The sequence below is a fragment of the Xenopus laevis genome, chromosome 6L (assembly GCF_017654675.1).
Source record: "Xenopus laevis strain J_2021 chromosome 6L, Xenopus_laevis_v10.1, whole genome shotgun sequence".
Taxonomy (NCBI): Eukaryota; Metazoa; Chordata; class Amphibia; order Anura; family Pipidae; genus Xenopus; species Xenopus laevis.
Window position 1 is genome coordinate 38,070,695 of NC_054381.1, and position 27,430 is coordinate 38,098,124.

General features: G+C 39.7%; 1 protein-coding gene across 3 annotated transcripts; it reads right to left on the reverse strand.

Annotated features, from left to right (window-relative positions):
* Positions 1–27,430, reverse strand: agr3.L (anterior gradient 3, protein disulphide isomerase family member L homeolog). Of its 3 annotated transcripts, none has more exons than XM_041565956.1 (8): positions 27,324–27,430; positions 23,672–23,801; positions 22,588–22,651; positions 20,894–20,946; positions 13,020–13,096; positions 10,676–10,739; positions 9,602–9,685; positions 1–281 (listed from the first exon to the last, which is right to left on the reverse strand). In XM_041565956.1, exons 2-8 carry the CDS (start codon positions 23,775–23,777, stop codon positions 232–234), a joined length of 498 nt encoding a protein of 165 aa, XP_041421890.1. In that variant the 5' UTR covers positions 23,778–23,801; positions 27,324–27,430; the 3' UTR covers positions 1–231. The 3 variants fall into 3 exon arrangements, with proteins under 3 accessions (XP_041421890.1, XP_018122871.1, XP_018122870.1); XM_018267382.2 differs by lacking the exon at positions 27,324–27,430 and adding an exon at positions 26,160–26,243; XM_018267381.2 differs by lacking the exon at positions 27,324–27,430 and adding an exon at positions 26,075–26,189.

Genomic DNA, 27,430 nt, shown 5'->3' on the forward strand with positions numbered 1-27,430 from the left:
TGCATGTTCTGTTCTTTTTATTTCATTTGGTTATTACAGTGTTTATGGACCTGTGATAACACTGATTGTATACCCATCATTTCTCATGTAGCAAAACAATATATAAAACATTCTATTACAATCAAGGGGACCTTTCTCCTCCTTTCCTTGTGCCCTTTGCATTCACACTTTGTAGTTGTGTTCAGATGGCAGGGATGAATCCTCCATTCATTTGGCAGTAACTGGAAGTGATCAGAGTTCAGTCTGCAAAAGGTGTACAGCTTTGTTCATATTTTCTATCACTGAAAAGAAATATAAACATAATGTGGCAAATTAGTGGCAGCAGCACAGTAAGGTGAAACTTGTAATACAAAAGGAGAAGGTGTACAGGCAAGGAACCTATTATCCAGAATAGGGATGTCGCGGACTGTTCGCCGGCGAACTTGTTCGCGCGAACATCGACTGTTCGCGCTCGCCGAATGTTCGCGAACGTCGCGCGACGTTCGCCATTTTGGGTTCGCCTTACCTGGTGCTTTTTTTTGACCTCTCACCCCAGACCAGCAGATACATGGCAGCCAATCAGGAAGCTGTCCCTCCTGGACCACCCCCACACCCCCTGGACCACTCCCCTTCCATATATAAACTGAAGCCCTGCAGCGTTTTTTCATTCTGCCTGTGTGTGCTTGGAAGAGCTAGTGTAGGGAGAGAGCTGTTAGTGATTTGAGGGACAGTTGATAGTAAGTTTGCTGGCTAGTAATCTACTTGATACTGCTCTGTATTGGAGGGACAGAAGTCTGCAGGGATTTGAGGGACATTTCAGGTTAGGTAGCTTTGCTGGCTAGTAATCTACCTTCTACTGCAGTGCTCTGTATGTAGCTGCCTGCTGTGGGCACTGATCTCTTCTGATCTCATCTGCTGACTGCTGTAATAACCCAATAGTCCTTGTAAGGACTGCTTTTATTTTCTTTTTTGTTTTTTACTTTGCTAGTTGCTACTATAAGAGCCCAGTGCTATTAGTCTAGCAGTGTTGGGGAGTGGGACTGGTGTGCTACTGTGCTGCTCCTAGTAGTTCAGCAGCACCAACCCGAGAATTTTTTTAATATACATATAATTTTTTTTTTATTTTACTTATCTTACTGTTCTTTAACGTGTACAGTGCTGTTTGCTGTTCTTCATAGTAGTGCACCAATAGTAGTGCACTTGCAGGCATTATTTGCCCAGTGTGTTCTTCAAACAACTGCCATCTAGCTGTGTGAGCTTGTTCACATACTGTCTAAATATCAATAATAATACCGTCTCCAGAACCACCACCTGAGTGACGTTTTTCAAGCAGCAATAATATATTCCGTATCCACTGCTGTAGTAGTGTATACGTTGACCTTGTAGGCATTGTTTGCCCAGTGTGTTCTTCATTTTCAAACAACGGCCACCTAGCTGTGTGAGCTTGTTCACATACTGTCTAAATATCAATAATAATACCATCTCCAGAAACACCACCTGAGTGACGTTTTTCAAGCAGCAATAATATATTCCGTATCCACTGCTGTAGTAGTGTATACGTTGACCTTGTAGGCATTGTTTGCCCAGTGTGTTGTTCATTTTCAAACAACTGCCATCTAGCTGTGTGAGCTTGTTCACATACTGTCTAAATATCAATAATAATACCATCTCCAGAAACACCACCTGAGTGACGTTTTTTCAAGCAGCAATAATATATTCCGTATCCACTGCTGTAGTAGTGTATACGTTGACCTTGTAGGCATTGTTTGCCCAGTGTGTTGTTCATTTTCAAACAACTGCCATCTAGCTGTGTGAGCTTGTTCACATACTGTCTAAATATCAATAATAATACCGTCTCCAGAACCACCACCTGAGTGACGTTTTTCAAGCAGCAATAATATATTCCGTATCCACTGCTGTAGTAGTGTATACGTTGACCTTGTAGGCATTGTTTGCCCAGTGTGTTCTTCATTTTCAAACAACTGCCACCTAGCTGTGTGAGCTTGTTCACATACTGTCTAAATATCAATAATAATACCGTCTCCAGAAACACCACCTGAGTTGTTGTTGTTGTTTTAAAAATAATGCCAGGCAAAGGCAGGCCGCCACGCAGAGGCACTAGGGGCCGTGCTGCTATGCTATCCTGTGGCCCTAGGAAATTGCCCAGTTTTAAAAAGGCAATGACCCTGAACTCCCAAATGCTGAAGAGGTAGTTGACTGGCTTACACAGCACACCCCATCCTCTACCGTTTCTAACTTTACCACAACATCCTCATCCTCCACTGCTATGGGCCACCCCACGTAACACTTCCTCCACCACCGGCGCCCCTTCTTCACTGGAGTCAGAGGAGTTATTTTCACATGAGTTTCTTGAACTGAGTGATGCGCAACCATTATTGGCAGAAGAAGATGAAGGAGATGAGGACGTTACACCAGATTTAATTCTGGCAGAGAACACAACAGAGATGGACATAATGAGTGATGAGGAGGTCCCCGCTGCTGCTTCCTTCTGTGAGCTGTCAAAAGAAATTGATGCATCTGAGGAGAATGATGATGAGGCGATTGATGTTTTGTGGGTGCCCAGTAGAAGAGAGCAAGAGGAGGATAGTTCAGATGGAGAGACGGAGAGTCAGAGAGGCAGGAGGAGAATAAGACTTAGAAGAAGCAGGGGAGGACAGCTCGCAGGGAACAGTAGGGCAACAACATGTATCGGCACCTGTGGTCAGCCGCCAACGTGCCCGCCATTGCCGCCAACGCCGCCAACTTCTACTGTTACCGCCAGATTGCCAGCTTCAAAAAGGTCAGCAGTGTGGGATTTTTTTAATGTGTGTGCCTCTGACAAAAGTGTTGTAATTGCAATGAGTGCAGTCAGAAACTGAGTCTTGGGAAGCCCAACAGCCACATAGGTACAACTTCTATGCGAAGGCACATGAACGGCAAGCACAAAGCACTTTGGGAGCAACACCTCAAAGGCAACAGGCAAACTAAAAGCCACCCTCCTTCTGGTCCAGCATCTTACTGCTCTACCTCTGCTGTCCTTGACCCGTCTGAACCACCCTCCACTCCGCCTTCCACCTTGACCACCAGTTCCCATTCCCAGTCATCTGCCCCCAGCCAAGTTTCTGTGAGGGCCATGTTTGAGCGTAAGAAGCCAATGTCTGCGAGTCACCCCCTTGCCCGGCGTCTGACAGCTGGCTTGTCTGCACTCTTAGCCCGCCAGCTTTTACCATACCAGCTGGTGGACTCTGAGGCCTTCCGCAAATTTGTAGCAATTGGGACACCGCAGTGGAAGGTACCCAGCCACAATTTTTTTTCAAAAAAGGGAATACCACACCTGTACCACCATGTGCAGAGCCAAGTCACCGCATCTCTGTCACTTAGTGTTGGGCCAAAGGTCCATATGACTACTGACGCATGGTCCTCCAAGCATGGTCAGGGCAGGTATGTCACCTACACTGCCCACTGGGTGAACTTGGTAATGGCTGGGAAGCAGGGAATGTGTGGCTCAACAACGACAGTGGAGTTGGTGTCACCGCCACGGATTGCACGCGGTTCTGCCACCACCTCTACTCCTCCTTCGCTCTCTACCTCGTCTTCTTCATCTTCTTCCTCCTCTGCTGCTGGGTCCTCCTCCTCCACACCTGTGCACCCCCAGCTCCCCCTAGGCTATTCGACGTGCCAGGTACGCCGTTGTCATGCTGTCTTGGGGATGACGTGCCTGGAAAGCAGAAACCATACCGGATCTGTACTCCTGTCATCTCTGCAGTCACAGGCCGATCGGTGGCTGACCCCACACCAACTGAAGATCGGAAAAGTGGTGTGTGACAATGGAAGCAATCTGTTGGCAGCACTGAGACTGGGCAATTTAACACATGTGCCCTGCATGGCACATGTTCTGAATTTAATAGTCCAACGTTTTGTCTCGAAGTACCCAGGACGTTCTCAGGCAGTCCAGGAAGGTGTCGGCCCATTTCAGACGTTCATACACAGCCATGGCACGCCTTGCTGACATTCAGCAGCGGTACAACATGCCAGTCAGGCGTTTGATTTGCGACAGCCAGACTCGCTGGAATTCAACGCTCCTCATGTTGGAACGTCTGCTGCAACAACAAAGAGCCGTCAACGAATACCTGTTTGAACTGGGTGGTAGGACTGGATCTGCAGAGCTGGGGATTTTTTCCCACGTTACTGGGTGCTTATGCGCGATGCCTGCAGGCTCATGCGCCCTTTTGAAGAGGTTACAAATATGGTCAGTCGCACCGAAGGCACCATCAGCGACCTAATACCCTTTGCTTTCTTCCTGGAGCGTGCCGTGCGACGAGTGACAGATGAGGCTGTAGACCAGCGTGACGAGGAGCAGGAAGCGCACGATTTCTGGTCGGAATCACCAGAACGAACCCAGGCACCTGCTGTAACGCAGAAGTGGAGTCAGAGGAGGAAGGTGGCTTTGTGGAGGAGGAGGACCAACAGGAGCAGGCTTCCCAGGGGGCTGGTGGTGACCTTTTGGGGACCCCTGGTCTTGTACGTGGCTGGGGGGAGGAGACCGTGGATGATGCAGTCCTTGATAACGAGGAAGCGGAGATGGATACCTCTGCATCCAACCTTGTGCGAATGGGGTCTTTCATGCTGTCATGCCTGTTGAAGGACCCCCGTATCAAGAGGCTTAAGGAGAAGGACCTGTACTGGGTCGCAACGCTACTAGACCCTCGGTACAAGCATAAAGTGGCAGAAATGTTACCAACATACCACAAGTCCGAAAGGATGCTGCATTTACAAACCAGCCTGCAAAACATGTTGTACAATGCTTTTAAGGGTGATGTCACTTCAGGAACTCATCAACATTCCAGGGGCAGAGGTGCCAGTAATCCTGCCACGAGCACACCTGCAAGGACAAAGCACTTTGGCCACTCTGTAACGTCAGACATGCAAATGTTTTTCAGTCCAAGGCAGCGCCAGAACCCTTCTGGATCCACCCTCAAAGAACGCCTCGACCGGCAGGTAGCGGACTACCTGGCATTAACTGCAGATATCGACACTCTGAGGAGCGATGAACCCCTGGACTACTGGGTGCGCAGGCTTGATCTGTGGCCAGAGCTGTCACAATTTGCCATGAACCTCTTGTCTTGCCCCGCCTCAAGTGTCCTCTCAGAAAGGACCTTCAGTGCAGCAGGAGGGATTGTAACTGAGAAGAGAACTCGCCTAGGTCACAAAAGTGTGGATTACCTGACCTTTATTAAAATGAATGAGGGGTGGATCTCGGAGGGTTACTGCACGCCGGAAGACTTGTTCTGAGTTTCTGACTCCCCATGCAGCTGTCCTTCTCTGCACGCCTCATGACTCCACACACAGCTGTCCTTTAGTGTCCTCCTCCCTCCGCCACCGTTACAAACTAGGGTGCAAACCCTACTGGTTTCATTTTCTGGCCTCTGTGCTTCAGTGGCTGCAACCAAAAAAATGAATATTTTCAGCATTTATATGGCATATTTTTTCTGGCCTCTGTGCTTCAGTGGCTGCAACCAAAAAAAATGAATATTTTCAGCATTTATATGGCATATTGTTTCTGGCCTCTGTGCTTCAGTGGCTGCGACAAAAAAAAAAGAATATTTTCAGCATTTATATGGCATAATTTTTTCTGGCCTCTGTGCTTCAGTGGCTGTGACAAAAAAAAATGAATATTTTCAGCATTTATATGGCATATTGTTTCTGGCCTCTGTGCTTCAGTGGCTGCGACAAAAAAAATTGAATATTTTCAGCATTTATATGGCATATTTTTTCTGGCCTCTGTGCTTCAGTGGCTGCAACCAAAAAAAATGAATATTTTCAGCATTTATATGGCATATTGTTTCTGGCCTCTGTGCTTCAGTGGCTGCGACAAAAAAAAAGAATATTTTCAGCATTTATATGGCATATTTTTCTGGCCTCTGTGCTGCAGTGGCTGCGACAAAAAAAATGAATATTTTCAGCATTTATATGGCATATTTTTTCGGCCTCTGTGCTTCAGTGGCTGTGACAAAAAAAATGAATATTTTCAGCATTTATATGGCATATTGTTTCTGGCCTCTGTGCTTCAGTGGCTGCGACAAAAAAAAAATGAATATTTTCAGCATTTATATGGCATATTTTTTCTGGCCTCTGTGGCTTCAGTGGCTGTGACAAAAAAAATGAATATTTTCAGGCATTTATATGGCATATTGTTTCTGGCCTCTGTGCTTCAGTGGCTGCGACACAAAAAAAAAAGAATATTTTCAGCATTTATATGGCATATTTTTTCTGGCCTCTGTGCTTCAGTGGCTGCCGACCAAAAAAAATTATATTTTTAGCATTCATATGGCATATTTTTTCTGGCCTCTGTGCTTCAGTGGCTGCGACAAAAAAAAACATAATTTTTCAGGAAAGTACACATGCCTAATTTTTCAGGTTCTGCAACAGTGGCAAAATCGCATCTTTTATGGTCACCCGCAGGTGATCAATAAAGTAGACCAAAACTGGGCCCACACTGCAGAATCAGTGTTTTTTGGTTCACTTCACTGTACATTGAATTACCTCTGCCTGACCGTGCACGTGCGCACAAGCACGGTGACTGCTAAACACACCACTACAGAAATATTGGCCACCAACAGGACGAACATCCTGGAGGTGACAAGCTCAAACTAGTAATTAACCAACTATTATTTGCTCACTTGACGGTATCATTCATTAAAGCTCTTTGCGTTTTTTGCGTTGCGTAAGCGCGCGTTTTCGTCTTTGCGTGTGAACAGGCTGGTAACCTTTACATGTAGACGCTGGATCGTTTTAAAGCAGTTTATTACACAGGTTTAGAAATGTAGTGTGATTTCTGCCCTTTACAGCACAAAACGGCAGCGCTGTGTCAACAATTGTATTTTTTAGAAACATTTTTGCCCGCTTGATCCCCCCTCTGGCATGCCCACTGTCCAGGTCGTTGCAACCCTTTAAACAACTTTAAAATCATTTTTCTGGCCAGAAATGTCTTTTTTAGCTTTTAAAATTCGCCTTCCCATTCTATGGGGTTTGCGACGTTCGCGAACCGTTCGCATTTTTTACGCAAGTTCGCGAATATGTTCGCGAACTTTTTTTCCGACGTACGCTACATCCCTAATCCAGAATGCTCGGGACTAGGGTTTTCTGGATAAGGGGTCTTTCCATAACATACCTTTAGTCCACTAAAATATAATTTTAACATTAAATAAACCCAATAGGATTGTTTAGCCTCCAATAATGATTCATTCAGGGCTGGACTGGCCCAGGATAAATCCCCGTGGGCCCTGGTCTTTGTGGGCCCCGGCTCATCTGATATGGCTACAGAGTTTTCTATTTGCGTTACTTTTACCTAAGCCCCTGATACGCAGCTCATCTATCTGGCCTTACAGTAATGACTTGCAGAGCAGGCTCTTCTGCAAGTTGAGTGTGTGTAAAGTTTTGAGCCAACTGAAGACTGCAGTGTGTGCTGTGATTTAGTAAACAGTGCACAGCTCTTCTTTAGAGAAACGATGCTGTCAGATGCTCAGGGGCTTTCAGTGGGTGATCAATTAAGCAAAGGGTAGAAGTGGGGAATGGAAGGGGAGTATGGAGGCTGGAAAAGGAGTAGAAGGTCAAAATGTGCAGCTGAGTGTCTGCAGATCAAGAGTGGCAATATAAAAACGTACAATAGAGAGCATTTAGATGCTGGAGAGAGAAGGAAAGGGAACATAAAGCACAAAAGGAAAAGCAGGGGGAAGGAAGTGTCATTGCAAGTACTGAGAGTTTTGCTAAAATCCAGATACTGTATCTAGGGACCCGTAGGGTTAATTCCCCTATGATCTGAACCACATGGTGGAAATCCCCTGCCTGTGTAGCTACACGGTCTCCTAGAGTCTTGGGAGGGGCTGGAGCCCTTGTCCCTGTACAGCATGGCTGGCAGATTCCGGAGGGTGTCACAAGGTGTCGCTGCTGCACCACATTTGGATATATAGGAGAGCCATATGCTCACAGCCATTTCTGCTTTCACTTTCATTGAGAGAGGGTGGGCAGAGACTACTGCAAAGATGTAGGGGCAGGAGCCCCTGGATGGTTGGGGTGCGGCAGTCCCAAGTCTGGGAGCTAGACCAGGAGGGTCTGAAGCTTCTAAATGTAAAATCTGGAGTTTGCATGCTAGCGCTATGGACAGTGCTGGGAGCTATAGTTCAGCTGCAGAGGATAAAGCAAGTCATGCGCTCGGCTAGGAGAGCTTGGAGCCTTTGAGGATGTCATCACGTGGATGCCTGTTCCAGCTCTTTGTGAGCCTCCAGGTGAGTCTGCCTGTGGTAGAGAAAAGGAAAGGATCCAGCTTGTCTTCTGTGTGTGAGATACAGGCTTTGTGTGTGCCTGCCATGTGGGAGCAAATACCTTGTCCAGCGGCAAAGGTGTTTGGGCAGCTAGTGCTACCTAGGGACAGTGGTACTCTTTGGGGACAAGGGACTGAGACTCTTTGTCTGCCAAAGGAGTAGTGAGGGACTTTGCCTGGTAGGGAGGTGGCAAGGATGGGACTGGCACAGGTTCCCCAGGGTAGTGGTATGTGATATGCATATGATTAATCTAAATGTTTACTTTGCCTTTAATCTTGCATAAAGATGATATTGTTATACAGCACTGTGTGTGTATATATATATTACTGTTTTCCTAATGGGGCCACCCGCAGGTGTATTCCCGGATCCTGTTAGGTGGAGGCACTGCCAAGAGAAGAACTTCCCAGTACCCTTTCACCTTGCAAAGGGGACTCAGGACCTGCAGTGGTATTTGGCAAGACAGTACAACCTTGGCACCAGGGGGGTTGCCAAGATGGTGTTACATGTATATTAAGATTAATCCGCACTCATTTGTGCAGCAATTGGCATATGAAAAAGTTTGATACAAGGTACCTGGTGAAGTAAAATCATAAAAGAAAACCATGTGAGAAAGATAGGAAAGAGTTAATTAAGGGCCAAATTGGTAAGGTTAGGGAAAAGATAGGCCAAATATATTGCCCAGCTAAGAGGAGAATCTAGGGAAGCTGGCAGTGTGAATGTTTCAGGGATTTTGCACAATGTAAAAGGAGAGCTAACACATCACATGACTTAGGCATACTTTAACACAAAGCAATCATATCATTTGGACTGAAAACAGCACATGGATAAAGAGATTTGGCCTGAACATTCTCCCTGCAGTCTGTCGGTTTCCCATACAGCTTGTAGCTGCTACATTGGTTGCTGTGTTATCTCTGTGTAAAATAGTCTCTATAGGCCTCAGTGAAATGTCCTTTAGATTGGAAGGCAAAAAAAACCCAGTACCTACTTTACAATGCTATATTTAGCAGTAAAGGTGGGGAATGAATCATGGGCATAACAGACAAGAGGGAAAAATGTTTTAAAGGGACGGCCAGGGGGCTCTTCAAATCAGGCTTTCTGGTGGGCCCTTGGTGTCCCAGTCCGACACTGTGTGCAGCTGAAGATGAGGGTTTTCAGTGGGAGAATACATTTTTCTATACAACTGCATAACACCCTGAAACAATTTTTATTTTCCATTTCTACACTGCTACTTTCCATTTTCAATGGGAGCTTTATTATCTAAATAGGACAAGAACACCATATTGTAGACACATTTTGCTTACATAGTGACAGGTCCTGTGGCTCATAAGTGTAAAGACGATTTGAATATCTTCCTGTAATATCAGCTCTAACGGTAAGAGATGGATCTGTAAAACAAAAGGCAAAAACATGAGAAAATGGCGTATAGTGATCCCCAATCTGCACTGTGCTTAACAGTCTATCACAAAAATGTCCAAATAGAAAGCACTTATGGATCTATTTCATGTAGGGATGAACCGAATCCACTATTTGGGATTCAGCCGAATCCCTGAATCCTTCATGAAAGTTTCGGCCAATTACCGAACTGAATCCAAATCCTTATATGCATATGCAAATTAGGGGCAGGAAAGGAAAAAATGGAAAAAAAAGTTTTACTTCCTTGTTTTCTGACGAAACGTCAAGTGTTTTCGCTTGCTGCCCCTAATTTACATATGCAATTTGGATTTGAATTCGGTTCAGCCAGGCACAAGGATTTGCCCGAATCCACATCCTGCTGAAAATGGCCACATCCTGGCCGAATCCCGAACCGGTTCCTGGATTTAGTGCATCCCTAATTTCATGTGAAAAATACATTTTAATCAACGTTGTGTAACACATCCAACCATTTTGATTCTCAAGCTACTGTTATCAGGATGACAATGCGAATTTAAAAAGTACTCTTTAAATAGATCTTTCTATTTGGACATTACTGTACATCATAATATCCCCCCTGTTGTAGAATATATGGATATCAAAAGAGTTCCATAACCGTATAAATGCTCGAGGCTGAAGGCTTAATTTGCCATTATTAACATTATTTGTTATAATATACAAGTCTCAGTAAATCACGTGACATAAATAACATCACTGTTTATAATTCAGCGCATCACTAAGATTGCCTATTCATGGCTCTTGTGTATTACAGTATATAGTGAACAAGAACATTTGCACCACAATAGGCAATCTAGTTGCCCTGGAAGAAATGGTAAAAAAAATAATCACAAAATAATTTCATAACAATGTACATAAGCTTTGTTATAATGATATATAATATAATATACAAATGTTTTAAAGAAACAGTGGCTTTTATTTTCGGCATTCATGTCGTTATGACTTACCAATAAACATTATCCGAGGCACATACTGTCCATCAGGTGAAAGGTTTTTATCAGTTGTTTCATGCTAATATTAAAAAAAGTGAATCAAATTTGGAGCATTTTAAACTTTACATGATTTAATTAGCACAATCCACAACACAACCCCCCCCCCCCCCCGCCACTGTTCTTTCATTCTTCATACAACTGCATATATAATGAATGGCTATCACTAACCGTATGTTGCTCTTGTATTATTTTTTTGGCTTGTAGCAACTATGAACCAAAACATATACATGTGCATTGAGGTTGTAGGAGGGGGGATTTTCAGAATGTTGAATGGGCAGGTCTCAGTTCAGCTGCAGCTCCTACCATAACTTATCTATTCCTTTCTAGAAAAAGCATTTATTGTAGTTTTATGGAATCCAACTTTTCTCAGTTGGACATGGGACTTTTTAGAGATTTTTGGGGGATTTTAGAACAGCCCAGTGGGTTTTTAAAAACACTCACTAAGGGGCATATTTATTATGCTGTGTAAAAAACAGTGGGATAATACACCACACATTGCCAGGCTTTGCCGTGTAAAAAATGGCATAACATTTTAATGCAGTTTTTCTGAGTGATTCCCGCCAGAAGCAATGTAAAAATATCGGCAGCAAATCTGGCGTTTGGATGGCGTAAAATTACACACCGCAAACAAAGTATATTTAAGCATAAAGACTTCACCAATGAAGTAACTCACCAAATTACGTAGGAGCTCCTGCCCCAGGCCCTCAGCCCAAGGGAGCGGATAATCCGTGAGCAGATAAACAAAACGTTGGAGCGAGGCACTCTGATCAGACCAATAAGTAAAAATTTGAAAATTTTATTTTAAGATAAACATCTCACGCCTAACATGTTTCATGTCACTGGGACACGTAGGGGCACATTTACTTAGCTCGAGTGAAGGAATAGAATAAAAAATACTTTGAATTTTGAAGTATTTTTTTGGCTACTTCGACCATCGAATTGGCTACTTCGACCTTCGACTACGACTTAGAATCAAACGATTCAAACTAAAAATCGTTTGACTATTCGACCATTCGATAGTCGAAGTACTGTCTCTTTAAAAAAAACTTTGCCACCTAAAACCTACCCAGCATCAATGTTAGCCTAATGGGAAGGTCCCCATAGGCTTTCTAGCCAATTTGAGATCGAAGGAAATACGATTTGATATTCGAAGTCGAAGGATTTTACTTCGACGGTTGAATATCAAGGGTTAATTAACCCTCGATATTCGACCAATAGTAAATGATGGTCAAATACTTCGAAATTCGACCATAGAATTGAAATACTTTGAATTTGAATATCGAAGTCGAAGTATTTTTCACCGAATTTGGCCATCGAACGATCAAAGTAAAATCATTCGATCGAACGATTAAATCGTAGAATCGACCGATTTTAGCGTACGATCGAACGATTTTACTTCGATGTGTAAAGACGTAGAAAAATGCATTAGAAGGTCCCCATAGGCTAACATAGCACTTCGTCAGGTTTAATTTGGCGAACTATTGAAGTCAAAGTTACAGTACTTAGATTATCGAATATTCGAATATTCGAATATTCAAACTATTTTACTTTCGAATCTAATTTGAAGTAAATTCGGAGTCGTAGTATCCTATTCGATGGTCGCAGTATCCAAAAAATTACTTCGAATTTCGAATTTTTTAACTTCGATAACTCCCTCAAATTCACTTCGACCCTTGATAAATCTGCCCCTAAGTGCCCCTAAGTGTCCCAGTGACATGAAACGCGTTAGGCATGAGAGTTTATATTTAAATAAAATGATCAAATTTGTACTTATTGGTCCGACCCATCAGAGTGCCTTGCTCCAACTTTTTGTTTATCTGTAAAATTACACAGATAAATTTGCCATTTATTTTACACAGCTGTTTACACCGTTTTTTTCTGCAAATTTCGTTTTACACAGCATAAGTACAATGTAGTACTATTTATTGTTGTGTGTTGCTCTATATGTTCTTCCTAATATAAGTGTATGTTCTCACCAGATTATGTCACATGGGTCCCACTGTGAGAGGGAACATAGAAAAGGTATAGTGGGTATCACTGGGATTGGAGGTGAAATATCATTTTCACTGGGATTGGAGATGACGCCAAGAAATATAATTTTATTAGAGGCCAGGAGATCCAAAGTTGCACGTTTGTGTCATGTCCTTCAGGAATATAAAGACTGTAGCACTGCTAATTGTCCAAACACATTTATTCTACATTAATGCAAGTATAGTTCACCTAACAGTAGACATTAATATACTGATTTAGATACTGACTTACGCTTAGTTACTAAGGCAACGGCTGAGCAATAACTTACCATAAGGTTGAGCATTATGAAATGTTCTTCGGCTAATGCCTGAGCTTCTTCACTTTCTGCAAATGCTTTCTTCAGTGCTGACAACAGAAGAATGGATATATAGAGATATGACTGTTAGTCATGGTCAAGTTTTGCCCAAAAATGACACCCACAGATTTATCAAGGGTCGAATTTCGAATAAAAAAAACTTCGAAATTCGAATAAAAAAAGACCAACCAAAATTAATTAAAACAATTAATTAAATCAAAGGGTTTTTTTTATGGGTGAACAGACCGTTTTCATCCGAATGCGAATCATACAAATCGAAGTAACAGCGAAATCGATTGAATTCGATTCAAAGTTTTTCCAAAAAAAAAACCAGGTTTTAGATGGTGAATGGTCAACGTCAAATTTTTAAAGAGACAGCACATGATAAATTTCGATATTCGAATTTTTGGATTTTTTTCAAATTCAAATCGAATTTGGACTATTTTTTAAATTTGAATTTTCACTTCGACCTTTGATAAATCTGCCCCAAAAAATTATCCGAGTCAAAAAAAGTTTTCGAATGTCTAAAATTTTTTGATATCCATAGACTTTAATGCATTTTGCCCAATTTTCACCAAATTTTCATCAGATTCACCCATCACTAATGACTGTATAAAAATGATTACTTTATGATTTACTATAGGGACTGCAAGCATGTCCCCAACCCATTAAGCTGAATTATTTGTCGGAGGCAGAAACTCCACTTCACGCTACCCTACCAAACTTGTTGTGTGTCTATGTAGATTTTCTCCTATACTCAAAGATATACAGGGTGGTTAATTTGTTCCTGATAAAACTGACAATAGTGTGTACATGTTAATGCGACAGGGCCCTTCAATTGTAAGCTCATCTAGGACAAAGAGTGATGTATAATCTCTGGAAATCACAGCCCAGGCCCTATATTTAAGATGTGTGGGTCAGACACTGAGTTGCTAAGACAATATTTAAGCAATGCCTGAGCTTGGCTTCAGACGTGGGACAGTTTGTTCTCTGTTGTGCTGCACAGTTCATCGATCTTCTGGTATTTCTGAGACAATGTGAAACACATTCAAGAATTATTGGGCTTCTGAGTGAGGCATTTATCTGACTTGCAGTACATGTCATTGAAATAGAAAGCTAATGCAAATACAGGTGTTTTAGGAAGAGATTTACTATGGCATTTATGCATTGGAATCTTAATATATATTCTGTTTCCATTAGATTGTTCCTCAGGTTCTGTAACATGCAGGGCTGTCACTCCCTTACTACTCCCTTGCACTCTTATTCTGCATGACCTATTTTAGTGCTTAGATTATACTGTCCATTTATTGCTCCCAGCCTTACTCCCAGACAAGTGGAACATGGGCAGCCAGAATTGCATACTACTCTAGTTACCTCTATTTGAAGATGCCTATCACTGATGTGCAGCTGCAATGTATGTTTGTAACACAGGTTATCCTTAAACTCCATTCACATCTACTATTGCCAATTTTCAATATTCATGGTGTCTTGAGTTTTAATAGCTATCATCACATATAGTGGTTTTAGCCTCCACTGTCTAATACAAGGCTGTGGGGTAAAACTTGGGATGTTTCTTCTGCTCTATTGCTATACAGGTATCAGACACAGGTATCAAAATTACGGAAAGGCCGCCTCCCATACACTCTATTTTATCCAAATAACCCAATTTTTTCAAATGATTTCCTTTTTCTCTGTAATAATAAAACACTTATATTTGACCCGAATAGGCTACTTCGACTACGACTTCGACTTTGAACTAAAAATCGTTCGACTATTCGACCATTCTATAATCGAAATACTGTCTCTTTAAAAAAAAACTTTGACTACCTACTTTGCCACTTTAAACCTACCGAGCACCAATGTTAGCCTATGGGGACCTTCCCCATAAGGTTTCTAAGCTTTTTCTGATCGAAGGAAAATCCTTCGTTCGTTTCAAAGGATTTAATTGTTCGATTGAATGATTTTTCCTTTGATCGATCTAAGTATTTGTGGTAAATTTTACTTAAATGGTCAAATATCGAGGGTTAATTAACCCTCGATATTCGACCCTTAGTAAATGTGCCCCTTATAGTATGAAGATCCAAATTATGGAAAGATCTGTTATCAGGAAACCCCAGGTCACAAGCATTCTGGATATTAGGTCCCATACCTGTAGAACAACACAAGGCTTCAGACATGGGAAGCAGCTTGGTCAAATAGAGTTTTTTCCTGCATGGAAATAGCCGATGCATTAGCATAGCCCTGAGCTTAAAATGTAAGAAGATATATTCATATTTCATAAGAAAATTGCAAAAAGAAGCAGTAGCTGCAACTTCCAAGTCATAAATCATTATTTTAGGAAAATCATGGATTCGATTACATCTGATGAAAATTCTCACGGGGGTTATGGATCTAATTATAAGCTTGATGGTCTGAGTTTTTGACATTCCCCTGTTAGTCCTTGTGATCTGCTTATCAGAGTGGTAAAATGTAAATATATGTTATACATAGATATTTGGCTATAATATATTAAATAGTCTCATGGTACAACTGTTAATTTAAACTGCTATAGCTTGAAAGGGTCTGCTCCTCATGTCAAAAGGGTATCTTGAAATGATTAAACGCAGTGATCCCCAACCAGTAGCTCGCGAGCAACATGTTGCTCTCCAACCCCTTGGATGTTGCTCCCAGTGGCCTCAAAGCAGGTGCTTATTTTTGAATTCCAGGCTTGGGGGCAAGTTTTGGTTGTATAAAACCAGGTGTACTGCCAAACAGAGCCTCAATGTAGATTGACAATCCACATAGGGGCCACCAAATGGCCAATCACAGCCCTTATTTGGCACCCCATGAACATTTTTCATGCTAGTGTTGCTCCCCAACTCCTTTTACTTCTGAATGTTGCTCACGGGTTCTAAAGGTTGGGGATCCCTGGATTAAAGTAAAGGAGACTTGTACTCTTTTGAATGGTCCTCCATGCAATGAGCTACTATACAAAAACAACAGTTGCATTATAAACATCCAGCAGATTTTTTCTGGATTAGTCTTTCGGCTTTATTTCTTTGATTATTCAGCCACAGCATGGAAACAGAAACTGCCTGAAAGCTTCCAACTCACAGGCACCTGCTACTGCGTTTTCCACACCAGGTGTTGGGCTCTAAACAACACATCTATTCAGTGGTTTGCTTTTCCCTTCAATGTAATTATGTTGGACTTTAATGGAGAATATTAAAAGGTGGTAGAGGGGAGTCTGCTTGGTCATGCAGCCCAAGGAAAGTCAGAGCATGCATGATAGCCCTGCTACCTGAATGTGTGGGGCATTTGTTTGGCTGCAACCAACCAAAGCTGCGGGGTGGCGTAATGTAAGGAATGATGGCATGGAGACATGGGGACATTCCTAAAAGTATGTGAAAGATTATTCATAGGTGCTGAAGTTATTTATTCATATGGAAAACAAGACAAACTATATTGATATTTTAATATGATCTAATAAATATACTTTTCACATAAAGAACATGCGTTTAGAAAGCTTTTTTGAATATGTTATACCTCTGTTTGGTCACTAGAGGATTCTAGCATGCCAATAATGGTGATTCAATTTACCTATAGCTCCATACCCCAGAATTTAGATACGGTTTTAAACTATACCGATAAGATCACTAATATCTTAGTGGTATCTCCTATTTATGGTGGTATTATTTATTATTAGTGGTATCTATTATTATTATGCACTGAAGTTATTTATTGGAAGACAAGACAAACTATAATATTTTAGTGGTATCTATTATCATATAAAGCACCATTACTTGTACTTACTGTAACTATGTCACCAGTTCTGTTATAAGTACAAATTCTAGTTAGTCTGTTGGTATCTATAGACCATTTATTGTTTTTTATTTTAAAGTTTTTGATGTATTTATATAAGTATTCATTTGTATATTATTAGACGTAATTCTATTAGGAGTTTCCCTTCTTGCTGTGGCGGTATAATTAGGGTTGCCACCTGGCTGTTATTTTACTGGCCGGTTGATGGTTGATCACAATGTTATTAATAGGGAAAAAAGATAAATGAATAGGAAGGCCGGTATTTTTTTCAGGAAAAGGTGGCAACCCTAGGTATAACCACCTATGGAAATAGCAGCTACAAGGTATGTATTTGCTACACTGATTAATTGTCAGGAGTGCCCGATGGCTCTCCTGCCTCCATCGGCGACACGTCCAAGATGGCGGCGTCCAGGGCCGCCACATGGGTAGTGGCACAGGTGTCTGGTGGCCGGCACAATGACGTCACCCAACCGGCGTGAAAATTCAAGTTAAAAAGATGCCAAGGTCACAGGTTCAATGCACGATTATAGGATTTTGTTACTGCATTCCTGGGTGTTATTTGTGCTGATCTGTTTCTTGGACTATGACCTTGCCTGAATCTTGACCTTGATCCTATTCTGCCTGCCTTTTGAACTCTTGCCTGATCCTGACTACGTTTACGCATGACCCCTTCTCAGATACCGCAAACTTGGACCCTAAAGCTTCCTCCTTGGTCCGCACTCCTCCCGCTGGGAGCCGATAGGCCCACTGACATTAATTCATTTATATTGATTTCACTTTTCAACCTAATATTTTTATGTTTCTTGTATAATACATGTGTATATGTGTTTTTGTATTTACAGTAAATTCTTGAATAACCTGGTGATTCAAAGATTCCCAATCATATTAACCTTTTCAACCATAGGCCTCTGTGGTGATTGTTAAAATACACATTTAAGTCACATTATTGTACTTGAAATTAATTAATTCCTCAGCCTAGTATGCTTTTTGGCAGACACTATGGCACAGTGCACACTTAGGGGCCGATTCACTAACTTTGAGCGAATGATTGGAAGTACTTCGACCATCAAATGGGCTACTTCGACCTTCGACTACGACTTCGAATCGAAGGATTTGTAGTAAAAATCGTTTGACTATTCGACCATTCGATAGTCGAAATACTGTCTCTTTAAAAAAACTTCGACCCCCTAGTTCGCCATCTAAAAGCTACCGAAGTCTATGTTAGCCTATGGGGAAGGTCCCCATAGGCTTGCCTAACTTTTTTTGATCGAAGGATATTCCTTAGATCGTTGGATTAAAATCCTTTGAATCGTTCGATTCGAAGGATTTTATCGTTCGATCGAAGGAATTATCCTCGATCGTTCGATCGAATTATCTGCGCTAAATCCTTCGACTTCGATATTCGAAGTCGAAGGATTTTAATTCCTAGTCGAATATCGAGGGTTAATTAACCCTCGATATTCGACCCTAAGTGAATCGGCCCCAAAGCATACCTGCTGGGGGGAACGTACTTGCATTTCAGGGGCTGTTCTATTAACCAGGACAACATCTCTACAATGACCTGTTTTTAGAGGAGATTTTAAGCTATAGATTCGGAATGTAAAGAAGAGCATATTCCTTTTAGTCAGGACAGGATCTAATGAAAAGGAGAAATGTATTTTTATTAACAACCCCAAGAAGGAAAGTAGAGGACATAGAGAATGAGGGGCATATTTATTATGTGGTTTAAAAAAACTGCGGAATAATTCGCCACACATCTCCAGGAATGCCATTTGCTTTTTACACCATTTTGTTTTTGACAAATTTAATTTTAAACAGCATAAGAAATAGAGCCCTAAGTGGCAGATTTATCAAGGGTCGAATTTCGAGGTGGAAAATACTTCGAAATTCGACCATCGAATAGAATCCTCTGACATTCGAAGTCCGAGGATTTTATTCATGGTACATTCGTATTCCGATTGCAGTATGATCGTACTCTGACCGCACTTCGAATCATCGATTCAAACGATTTTCCTTCGAATAAAAAAAACTTAGAAAATTGCTCTGGAAGGTCCCCATAGGTGAACATAGCACTTCGGCAAGTTTAAGTTGGCGAAGTATTGAAGTTGAAGTTTTTTTTAAAGAAACAGTACTTCGGTTATCGAATGGTCGATTAGTCAAACGATTTTTACTGCGAATCGACGTCGAAGTAAATTCCAAGTCATAGTATCCTATTTTATGGTCGAAGTATTCAAAAAATTACTTCGAATTTTTTAACTTCGAAAATTCCCTCGAATTCACTTCGACCCTTGATAAATCTGCCCCTAAGTGTAATGGTACAGATGTGGTACAGAATGGGGATTTGAAGTGAAGCAAGTTTAGAAGGAGGATTTAAACAGTATTATGGAAAGATGAGAAAACAGAAAAAAAACCTTGTGACAGTTGAAAGAGAGTTATATTAAGAATGGAGATTGTAGATATGGTTACCATTAGCACACATATAGTAATGTTGTCACTAAGTACAGTACAGTATAAGTATAGTATACATGGATTATTGGGCTCAATATTTTCATTGAGGAATACATGCAGAATGGAAAGAGCATGCTGACCTTTTGCTTGACCCAAAATTGCTGCTTTTCAAATAAGTTTTAACTAACTGTCAGATATGACTATATATATATATATATATATATATATATATATATATATATATATATATATATATATATATATATATATCTATATATATATATATATATACATAAAATACACAAAAGCCATGAATATCTTGTAAATTATATCCTTATAAACGGCGGTGAGTTCTGATGTCATCAGTTATAAACGGCGAGTTCTGATGTCATTTCTGTCACATGACTCACTGAAATTTGTGTATTATAATAAATAAAGTACCCCCAGTTGTAAAATATGAGGATATTAGAAGTTACCTTGGAGTTCCAGGACCTGTATAAAAAGACTCAGCCTTCGGCCTTGTGTTTTTATATGGTCATGAAACTCCTCTGTACCTTATAATATCTTTATACCTGTATTTTACAAGAGGGGGTTCTTTATTCACTATATAAAAATGTCCAGATAGTGCCTGCACTCTTTCTGCTGTTACATTCGTGGGTGCTATGGTCTAAAGAAATATATAGCCTTTTCATATTTTCATATCACTCGTGTATACATATATATTCAGATCTTAGGAGTCACCAATAAGTTCCATGATCATATTAAACTGTGAAACTGCATGCTTTTATACAGGTTATGGAACTCCAAGATGACTTCTCATATCCTCATGTTTTGTGAACAAATTTTTATAGAAAACATATGTTTAAATGAGTAATGTAACACAAGTGGTAAGGCTATATCTTACAGGTGAATAAAGGAATGTTTGGAGAAGTGAGATTGTCTTCTATATTGATTAAAGGAAAATTATACCCCCAAAATGAATACTTGAGCAACAGATAGTTTATATCAAATTAGGTTTCATTCTGAAGAATCTTGTCACACCGATATATATATATATATATATTTAAGTAAATCTTGCCCTTTTACTTTGCTAATCTCACTTTTTATTCATTTAAAGGCTAAACAGGCACCAATGCTCATATACTTATATGAGAGTACTAAATAGTACAAGTTAGCACTAAAGCATAGTACTGCTTTTCTCGTGAGCAGAATGTCCTTGCTGATTAATTCCCCCCATATCTATTTGGTGCCACCAGGTCTACTCCTATAACCCGTGTGTTTAGATTGTAACATGTGCCTGTAGCTTAAAGGAACAGTAACACCAAAAAATAAAAGTCTTTCAAAGTAATGAAAATATAATGTACTGTTGTGCTTCACTGTTAAAAAACTGACATATTTGCTTCAGAAATGCTATAATAATTTATATAAACAAGCTGCTGTGTAGCCACGGGGGCATTCATTCAAACCTGAAAAAGGAGAAAAGGCACAGCATACACAGGAAATATTGTGTAAATGAAACAAACTGCGGATAGTAATTACTGTATGTGCTGTGTGTTCTATACACTCTTAGCAAACATCCCATCATGTCAGATAATTACCTTGGCAATACTGACACTCTTCTAAATGATGAATTACCATTAAGGGTTTATTTCTGCAAAAGAAAAATCAAGGACATTTCATATGAGCTGTAAATTTAGTGGCTTTATACTTTCAGGGGGTTATTTATCAAGCTCCGAATATCTGAACCTCGAATAATTCGTAGTTTTTGGAGCAAAAAAAAAAAACTAAACATTTTTTGAGATTTATTAAAGTCTGATGATCTAAAAACTCAGAATCCGAAACCCCGGCATCTAAAAGCTCTCGAGGTCCTGTATAAATCAATGGGGAAGGTCCCAGTGTCTGTGCTGATGTCCGTATAATATCCAATAATTTGGGGGTTTCAGCGCAAAAAAAAAAAATCAGTTTTTGGGAAGACTCTGAACAATTCGGAGTTTTCAGGGAAAGCTCAGAAGTTTTGCCTGACCCTATTTTTTCTGGATTTTTTCTTAATAAATAAGGTCCATTCGGGAATTCGGAGTTGGATATTAGAAATACTGAGATAAATTTGGACCTTGATAAATAACCCGGTCAGTGTATGTAGGGGCACACAGAAACAAAAAATTGAAACCCGGCAAAATTGTGTCGATATAATTATCAGACATTCCCTGGCAGTTTGTAGTTAGAAGTCAGTGCTGCCACCTATTTTTAAGTGTCATTGGCAATACTGATCTAAAATTTGTTTTAATAATGTAATCTACATGCTGAACAGGCAGTAATGATACGCAACTTGATTATATGCAAAGGAGCATGAGTGGGACAATGAGTAAACAGAGTCTATGACATTGTGCTCTGCAGCCTACTCTGCTACACAGGATTTATCCAGTGCAAGCTTTCCCTTTACCCTGTGGTTCCTGCTAGCCATCTGTCACCAACACATGGTAAGAGATACAAGGCACAACAGGAGACAATCAAAATTAAAGTGATACTGTCATGGGAAAACATGTTTTTTTCAAAACGTATCAGTTAAAAGTGCTGCTCCAGCAGAATCCTGCACTGAAATCCATCCATGGGGCTAGACATATTGTCAGTTTCCCAGCTGCCCCCAGTCATGTGACTTGTGCTCTGATAAACTTTAGTCACTCTTTACTGCTGTAAAGCAGTAACAAAATAACAATGAGAATGTAACCAGATAGCAGCTCCCTAACACAAGATAACAGCAGCCTGGTAGATCTAAAAACAACACTCAATAGTAAAAGCAAAGTCCCACTGAGACTGATTCAGTTACATTAAGTACGAGAAATAACAGCCTGCCAGAAAGTAGTTCCATCCTAAAGTGCAGGCACAAGTCACATGACAAGGGCAGCTGGGAAACTGACAATATGTCTATCTCCATGTCAGATTTCAAGACTGAATATAAAAAAATGATTTGCTCTTTTGAGAAACGGATTTCAGTGCAGAATTCTGCTGGAGCAGCACTATTAACTGATGTGTTTTGAAAAAACATGTTTTCCCATGACAGTATCCATTTAAGTACAAATGTCACCTAATGGTGACTGCCATTTTTATTTGATTCCAATTGCCTTGTACTGCAGAATACTTCTACTTTCATTTCAGGATAAAGTTGGAGCAGGGTCTGTCTGTTTTAGGGGTTTCAAGTTAATCAAGAGTGTAATGTTAAAACAATAAAGATATAAATGTGTGCAAATATATTTGTATGTTTATAAATATTAAACTCAGAAAAACACAAGATTACCTTTTCTTTGCATTATAAAGTCCTTCTTCATATGTTTGTACCCATGTGATTTCATCTCCCCAACCTGGAAAATATTTTTTAAAATCTCATTTTAAAAATGTTCGACTTTACCCAAATGAGGATATATATGACAACAATGTCATTGCTAGCTGGCTAAATGACCAAGTTGGTTTCTATGTACGTGCACTTAAAAGGCTAGATAAGTGAGCAACTGGTTTTGGGGGACAAGGGTGTGGATCATTTTTCACTCTATTTTTATTGAGTCTTATATAGAAGTTACATTTTTGTGTCTTGCCATTGTGTGGTAAATGAGACCTTACTTGTAAATGTCTTTAGAGTACTTTTATTTCCTGATAGCAAAAGGCATTATTTAAAAATGGTCACTTTAATGGTGAAACAGAGCCAATACAGAGCACCTTAGTGGCACTTAGGGGCCCATTTACTTAGCTCGAGTGAAGGAATAGAATAAAAACTACTTCAAATTTCGACAATGAACACTGGAAACTTCAAGAGCCACATTTCAATTTATTTAATCAGAAATTTGCTTCTGCTAGTGACATGACCAGAAACATGTGTTAACTTGTAAATGAAAGTACAGGTATGGATCCAGGGACTAGTCCGATTGCCATTTTGGAGTCAGGAAGGAATTTTTCCCCATCTCAGGCAAATTGGAGAGGCTTCAGATGGGGTTTTTGCCTTCCTCTGGATCAACTGGCAGTTAGGCAGATTAAAAAAAAATAAAATGTTGAAATGTCTTTTTTCAACCTTACTTACTATGTTACTATCTGGAAACCTGGCATCTAGAAAGCTCTGAATAACGCAGAGGTAATCTTCCATAGACTCTAATTAAATAATTTAAAATTGTAAAACATGTTTCCTTTTTCACTGTAATAAAAAAAAAAATACCTCCCAACTAAGATAAAATTAATCCCTTTTGGAGACAAAACAATCCTATTGAGTTTATTTAATGTTTAAATGATTTTTTTAAGAAGACCTAAAGTATGGAAATCCAAATAATGGAATGCAATCCCCAGGTCCTGAGCATTCTGTATAATAGATCCCATAACTGAATAGAATACAATACCTCTTGATAGTGTCTGTGGTGACCGGATGTCTTTTCTGACCGACATGGCTAAGTTGGAGGATGCAAACAGCACAAGTGCCAGTTCCATCATGGGGAAATACATCATGGATATCGTTAGTTGTCTTCAGAACTGTTGTAGAATTCAAATGATACAAAACCTTGTCAGTTCAGCTATGTGATGAAAACACATTTAGGGTTTTGAGATAAAGATATTTTTTAGATAAAATGATCCAACTCATAAAAATGAATCTAAACATTATGATAAATAAGCCTCTCTATGGCATTTAGTAAAGAAAATATAGAAAAATTCAAACCAACTAAAAGTAACTTATATCTAGTACATAGGTTAAAGGGGTTGTTAGCCTTTAAGTTAACTTTTAGTATGATGTAGAGAGTGATATTTGCAGACAATTTGCAATTGCTTTTGATTTAAATTTTTAAATTTTTTTTTTTATTTGTGGTTTTTGAGTTTTTTAGCTTTTTATTCAGCAGCTCTCCAGTTTGCAATTTTAGCAATCTGGTTAATAGGGTCCAAACTGCTCTAATAACCATGCATTGATTTGAAAAAAAAAAAAACTGGAATATTAATAGGAGAGGGACTGAATAGAAAGATATGTAATAAAAAGTAGCAATAACAATAAGGGGCAGATGTATTAAGGGTCAAATATCGAGGGTTAATTAACCCTCGATATTTGACTGGCGAATTAAAATCCTTCAATTTCCAATATCGAAGTCGAAGGATTTTGCGCAATTCGTTCGATCGAATGATCGAAGGAATAATCCTTCGATCCATCCTTCGATCAGAAAAAACTTGGAAAGCCTATGGGGACCTTCCCCATAGGCTAACACTGACTTCGGTAGCTTTTAGGTGGCAACTAGGGGGTCGAAGTTTTTTTTAAAGAGACAGTACTTCGACTATCGAATGGTCGAATAGTCGAATGATTTTTAGTTCGAATTGTTCGATTCGAAGTCGAAGGTCGTAGTCGAAGTAGCCAATTCGATGACTTAGTGAATGGGCCCCTAAATGTTTGTCTTTTAGATGGGGGTCAGTGGCCCTCATTTGAAAGCAGGAAAATGCAAATAATTTCAAAAAAACTATAAAAAAATAAATAATAAAGACCAACTGAAACATTGCTTGGAATTGTCCATTCTATAACATAGTAAAAGTTAAATTAAAGGTGAATCACTCTTTAAACTAAATAACAATTTGTGCCCCCCTGGGGCCCCCTATTCATCCTGGGCCCACCTGCAGTTGCAGAGTCTGTTTCCTCTAGAATTACCACTCTGTCTGACCTTTGCAGTATTAATGCTTGTTCAGAAACCAGTATAGTCTATAAGCATCTATACAGAGACTGTAAGCAGAGAAGAAAATCCATCTAGTATTTTGTATCTGAAACATTTAATAGCCTAGAAATAAGTGCCCTACAGCTTAAATGAAAGAATTGATTTGGCTTTTGGGTGGTCAACTAATCAACTACAAGGTACAATTATTACAGAGAAAAAGGAAATCGTTTTTTAAAAATGTGGATTATTTGGATAAAATGGGAGACGTCTTTTCAAAATTTGGGGCTTTCTGCATAATGGGTTTCCGGTTTACGGATTCCACTCCCAAACTGAGAATTATCTGAACACTCAAATCACGTAATCACTCAAAAAATGCCTGGCATTTAGTAGCTGCGACAAATCACGACCAACAAATAGCACTGTGTGTCATTGCCCTTATATACATTTGTATATGTTAATAAAACTTTTTTTATACTTATACTTGTATCTGTTTTGTACATTTATCCTTGAGATATACATATTTGTGATATTTATCAATCACTGCCACCGACAATATACTTATATAGGTTGGGTTTTCTATGGTCATGTATATATAAAATGATGCTTCTGAATCAACAATTTAGTACATTTCAGCAAGAAATAAAATTAAAAAAATCCACATTCCATTACACAAAATGCCCAAGAACTAATCATTCTGCATGCTAAATCACAGATTTCTTATTTTTTCTTTATTTAAATAAATCTCTTACTTGTTAAAATATAGAAAAATATATAGAAACAAATTGATTAAAAATGTTAATACAACTGCAGAAAACCCCAGTTTATGTTAACACGTTGTTATTGTCAATAACCGATATATATGATGAATATAATAATAATGTCAATAATAAAAGTACAAAACCCATGCCTAAAACATTGTAGTAACTACAACAGAAAATCAATACACAGTTTTTGCATTTTAAAATATCTAAATGAAATAGATCATTTTACTTCCTTGTAACAGAAAATGCTGTAACTCAACGTACTTCACATGCATTTTTCTATTTATTCCCACCTTGTCTACAAATATCAAACTTTTGACCCAAACTCTTTCTCCCTAGAAATCATACGATTACTTACTTTCATAAAAATATTGTTTCTCTGCTTGTCCAGGTGCCGTTTGGACTTTATTTAGAAAGAAGTAAATATAAAATCTTTGACTTACACAGGGCGAGTCTTTGGTTAAAGTCTGTCTGATTAGAAATAGCTGAGATAAGGGAGCTTTATAGGCGTACCTTGGACACCTGACCTGTAGCTTTCTGTTGCTATAGGAGCAGGGAAGGGAAAAGAAGGAAAAAATTATGAGCCAAGTCTCTTTTTTTATTTTGTTCCTGCGCGTTCTCATGGCTGAACACAGGTTGCTTTGGCTTTGCTCTTCCCCAGCTTGGATCGAATATCACTGAATTAGAAACAAATAAAAAGGAGCCAGTGTGTGTGTTCACATATGCAGGTTTGGGTAAATTTCAGGGAAAAGCGAAACCAGTCTTGAAAGTTGGGATTGTATGTGTGTATTGTTCCTAATGAAAAGAACTGGGATCTGTAGATTATAGGATACATATAAATTAGCTCTTCTACAAAAATATAAATGACATAGCAAACAGGGCTACCCAAACATGCTGCTGAATTAGATGCCTTGATGGGTGATTATTACAAGATTGATCTGAGACTTTCTGTTAAGAAAACCCAAAAACTTGTGCTAAACATTGGGGGCTTTACCCCAAGATTCATACAATGGACAATTCTAGGAAATGCTGTAAAGGAAGGGAAAAAAACTTGCAAAGAATATGGTAGCATGAAAATTGTAGATTCGGCTCCAGAGGCTGCAGGAACAAGCAAGTTATTTAAATATTAAAATATTAAAAAACATTCAGGAATGGCATATACAGCAGCAATAATCCATGTAACAGCACAGAGAGCAGCTGCCAGGGCAAATAAGAGTCTTGGGAAGAAGAATTATGGATTCCACGGTTATGGATTCCAATCAAGCAAGCCTAAATCATGTTACAGGTATGGGACCTGTTATCCAGAATTCTCTGGACCTGGGGTTTTCCAGATAATGGATCTTCATACAGTAAAGGGGTTATTTACTAAACCACAAATTTATGGGGTTGGGCTTTTTGCGGCAAAAACTCGTGATAAAAAAACCCTCTAATTTTTCGCTATTTATTATAGCTAGATGCTGGAAATAGTCTGAATCCAAAAATCTGCAATCTCAGACCCATTGAGGCCCTGTATAAGTCAATGGGAGAGGCACCAAACTCAATTTGAAGTTATTGTGGTTTGCACTGGGTTTAGGCCAAAAATCTGATACATTTGGGAGTATTCTTACATTATGTTCATGTTGAAACTTCCATCAGTTTTTGCTCTTTTCTTCCCTTGACTCGACCAACCTCACAGAGTGGAACCAATGCTTCCCCTTCTTCTCCTCCACTCTGT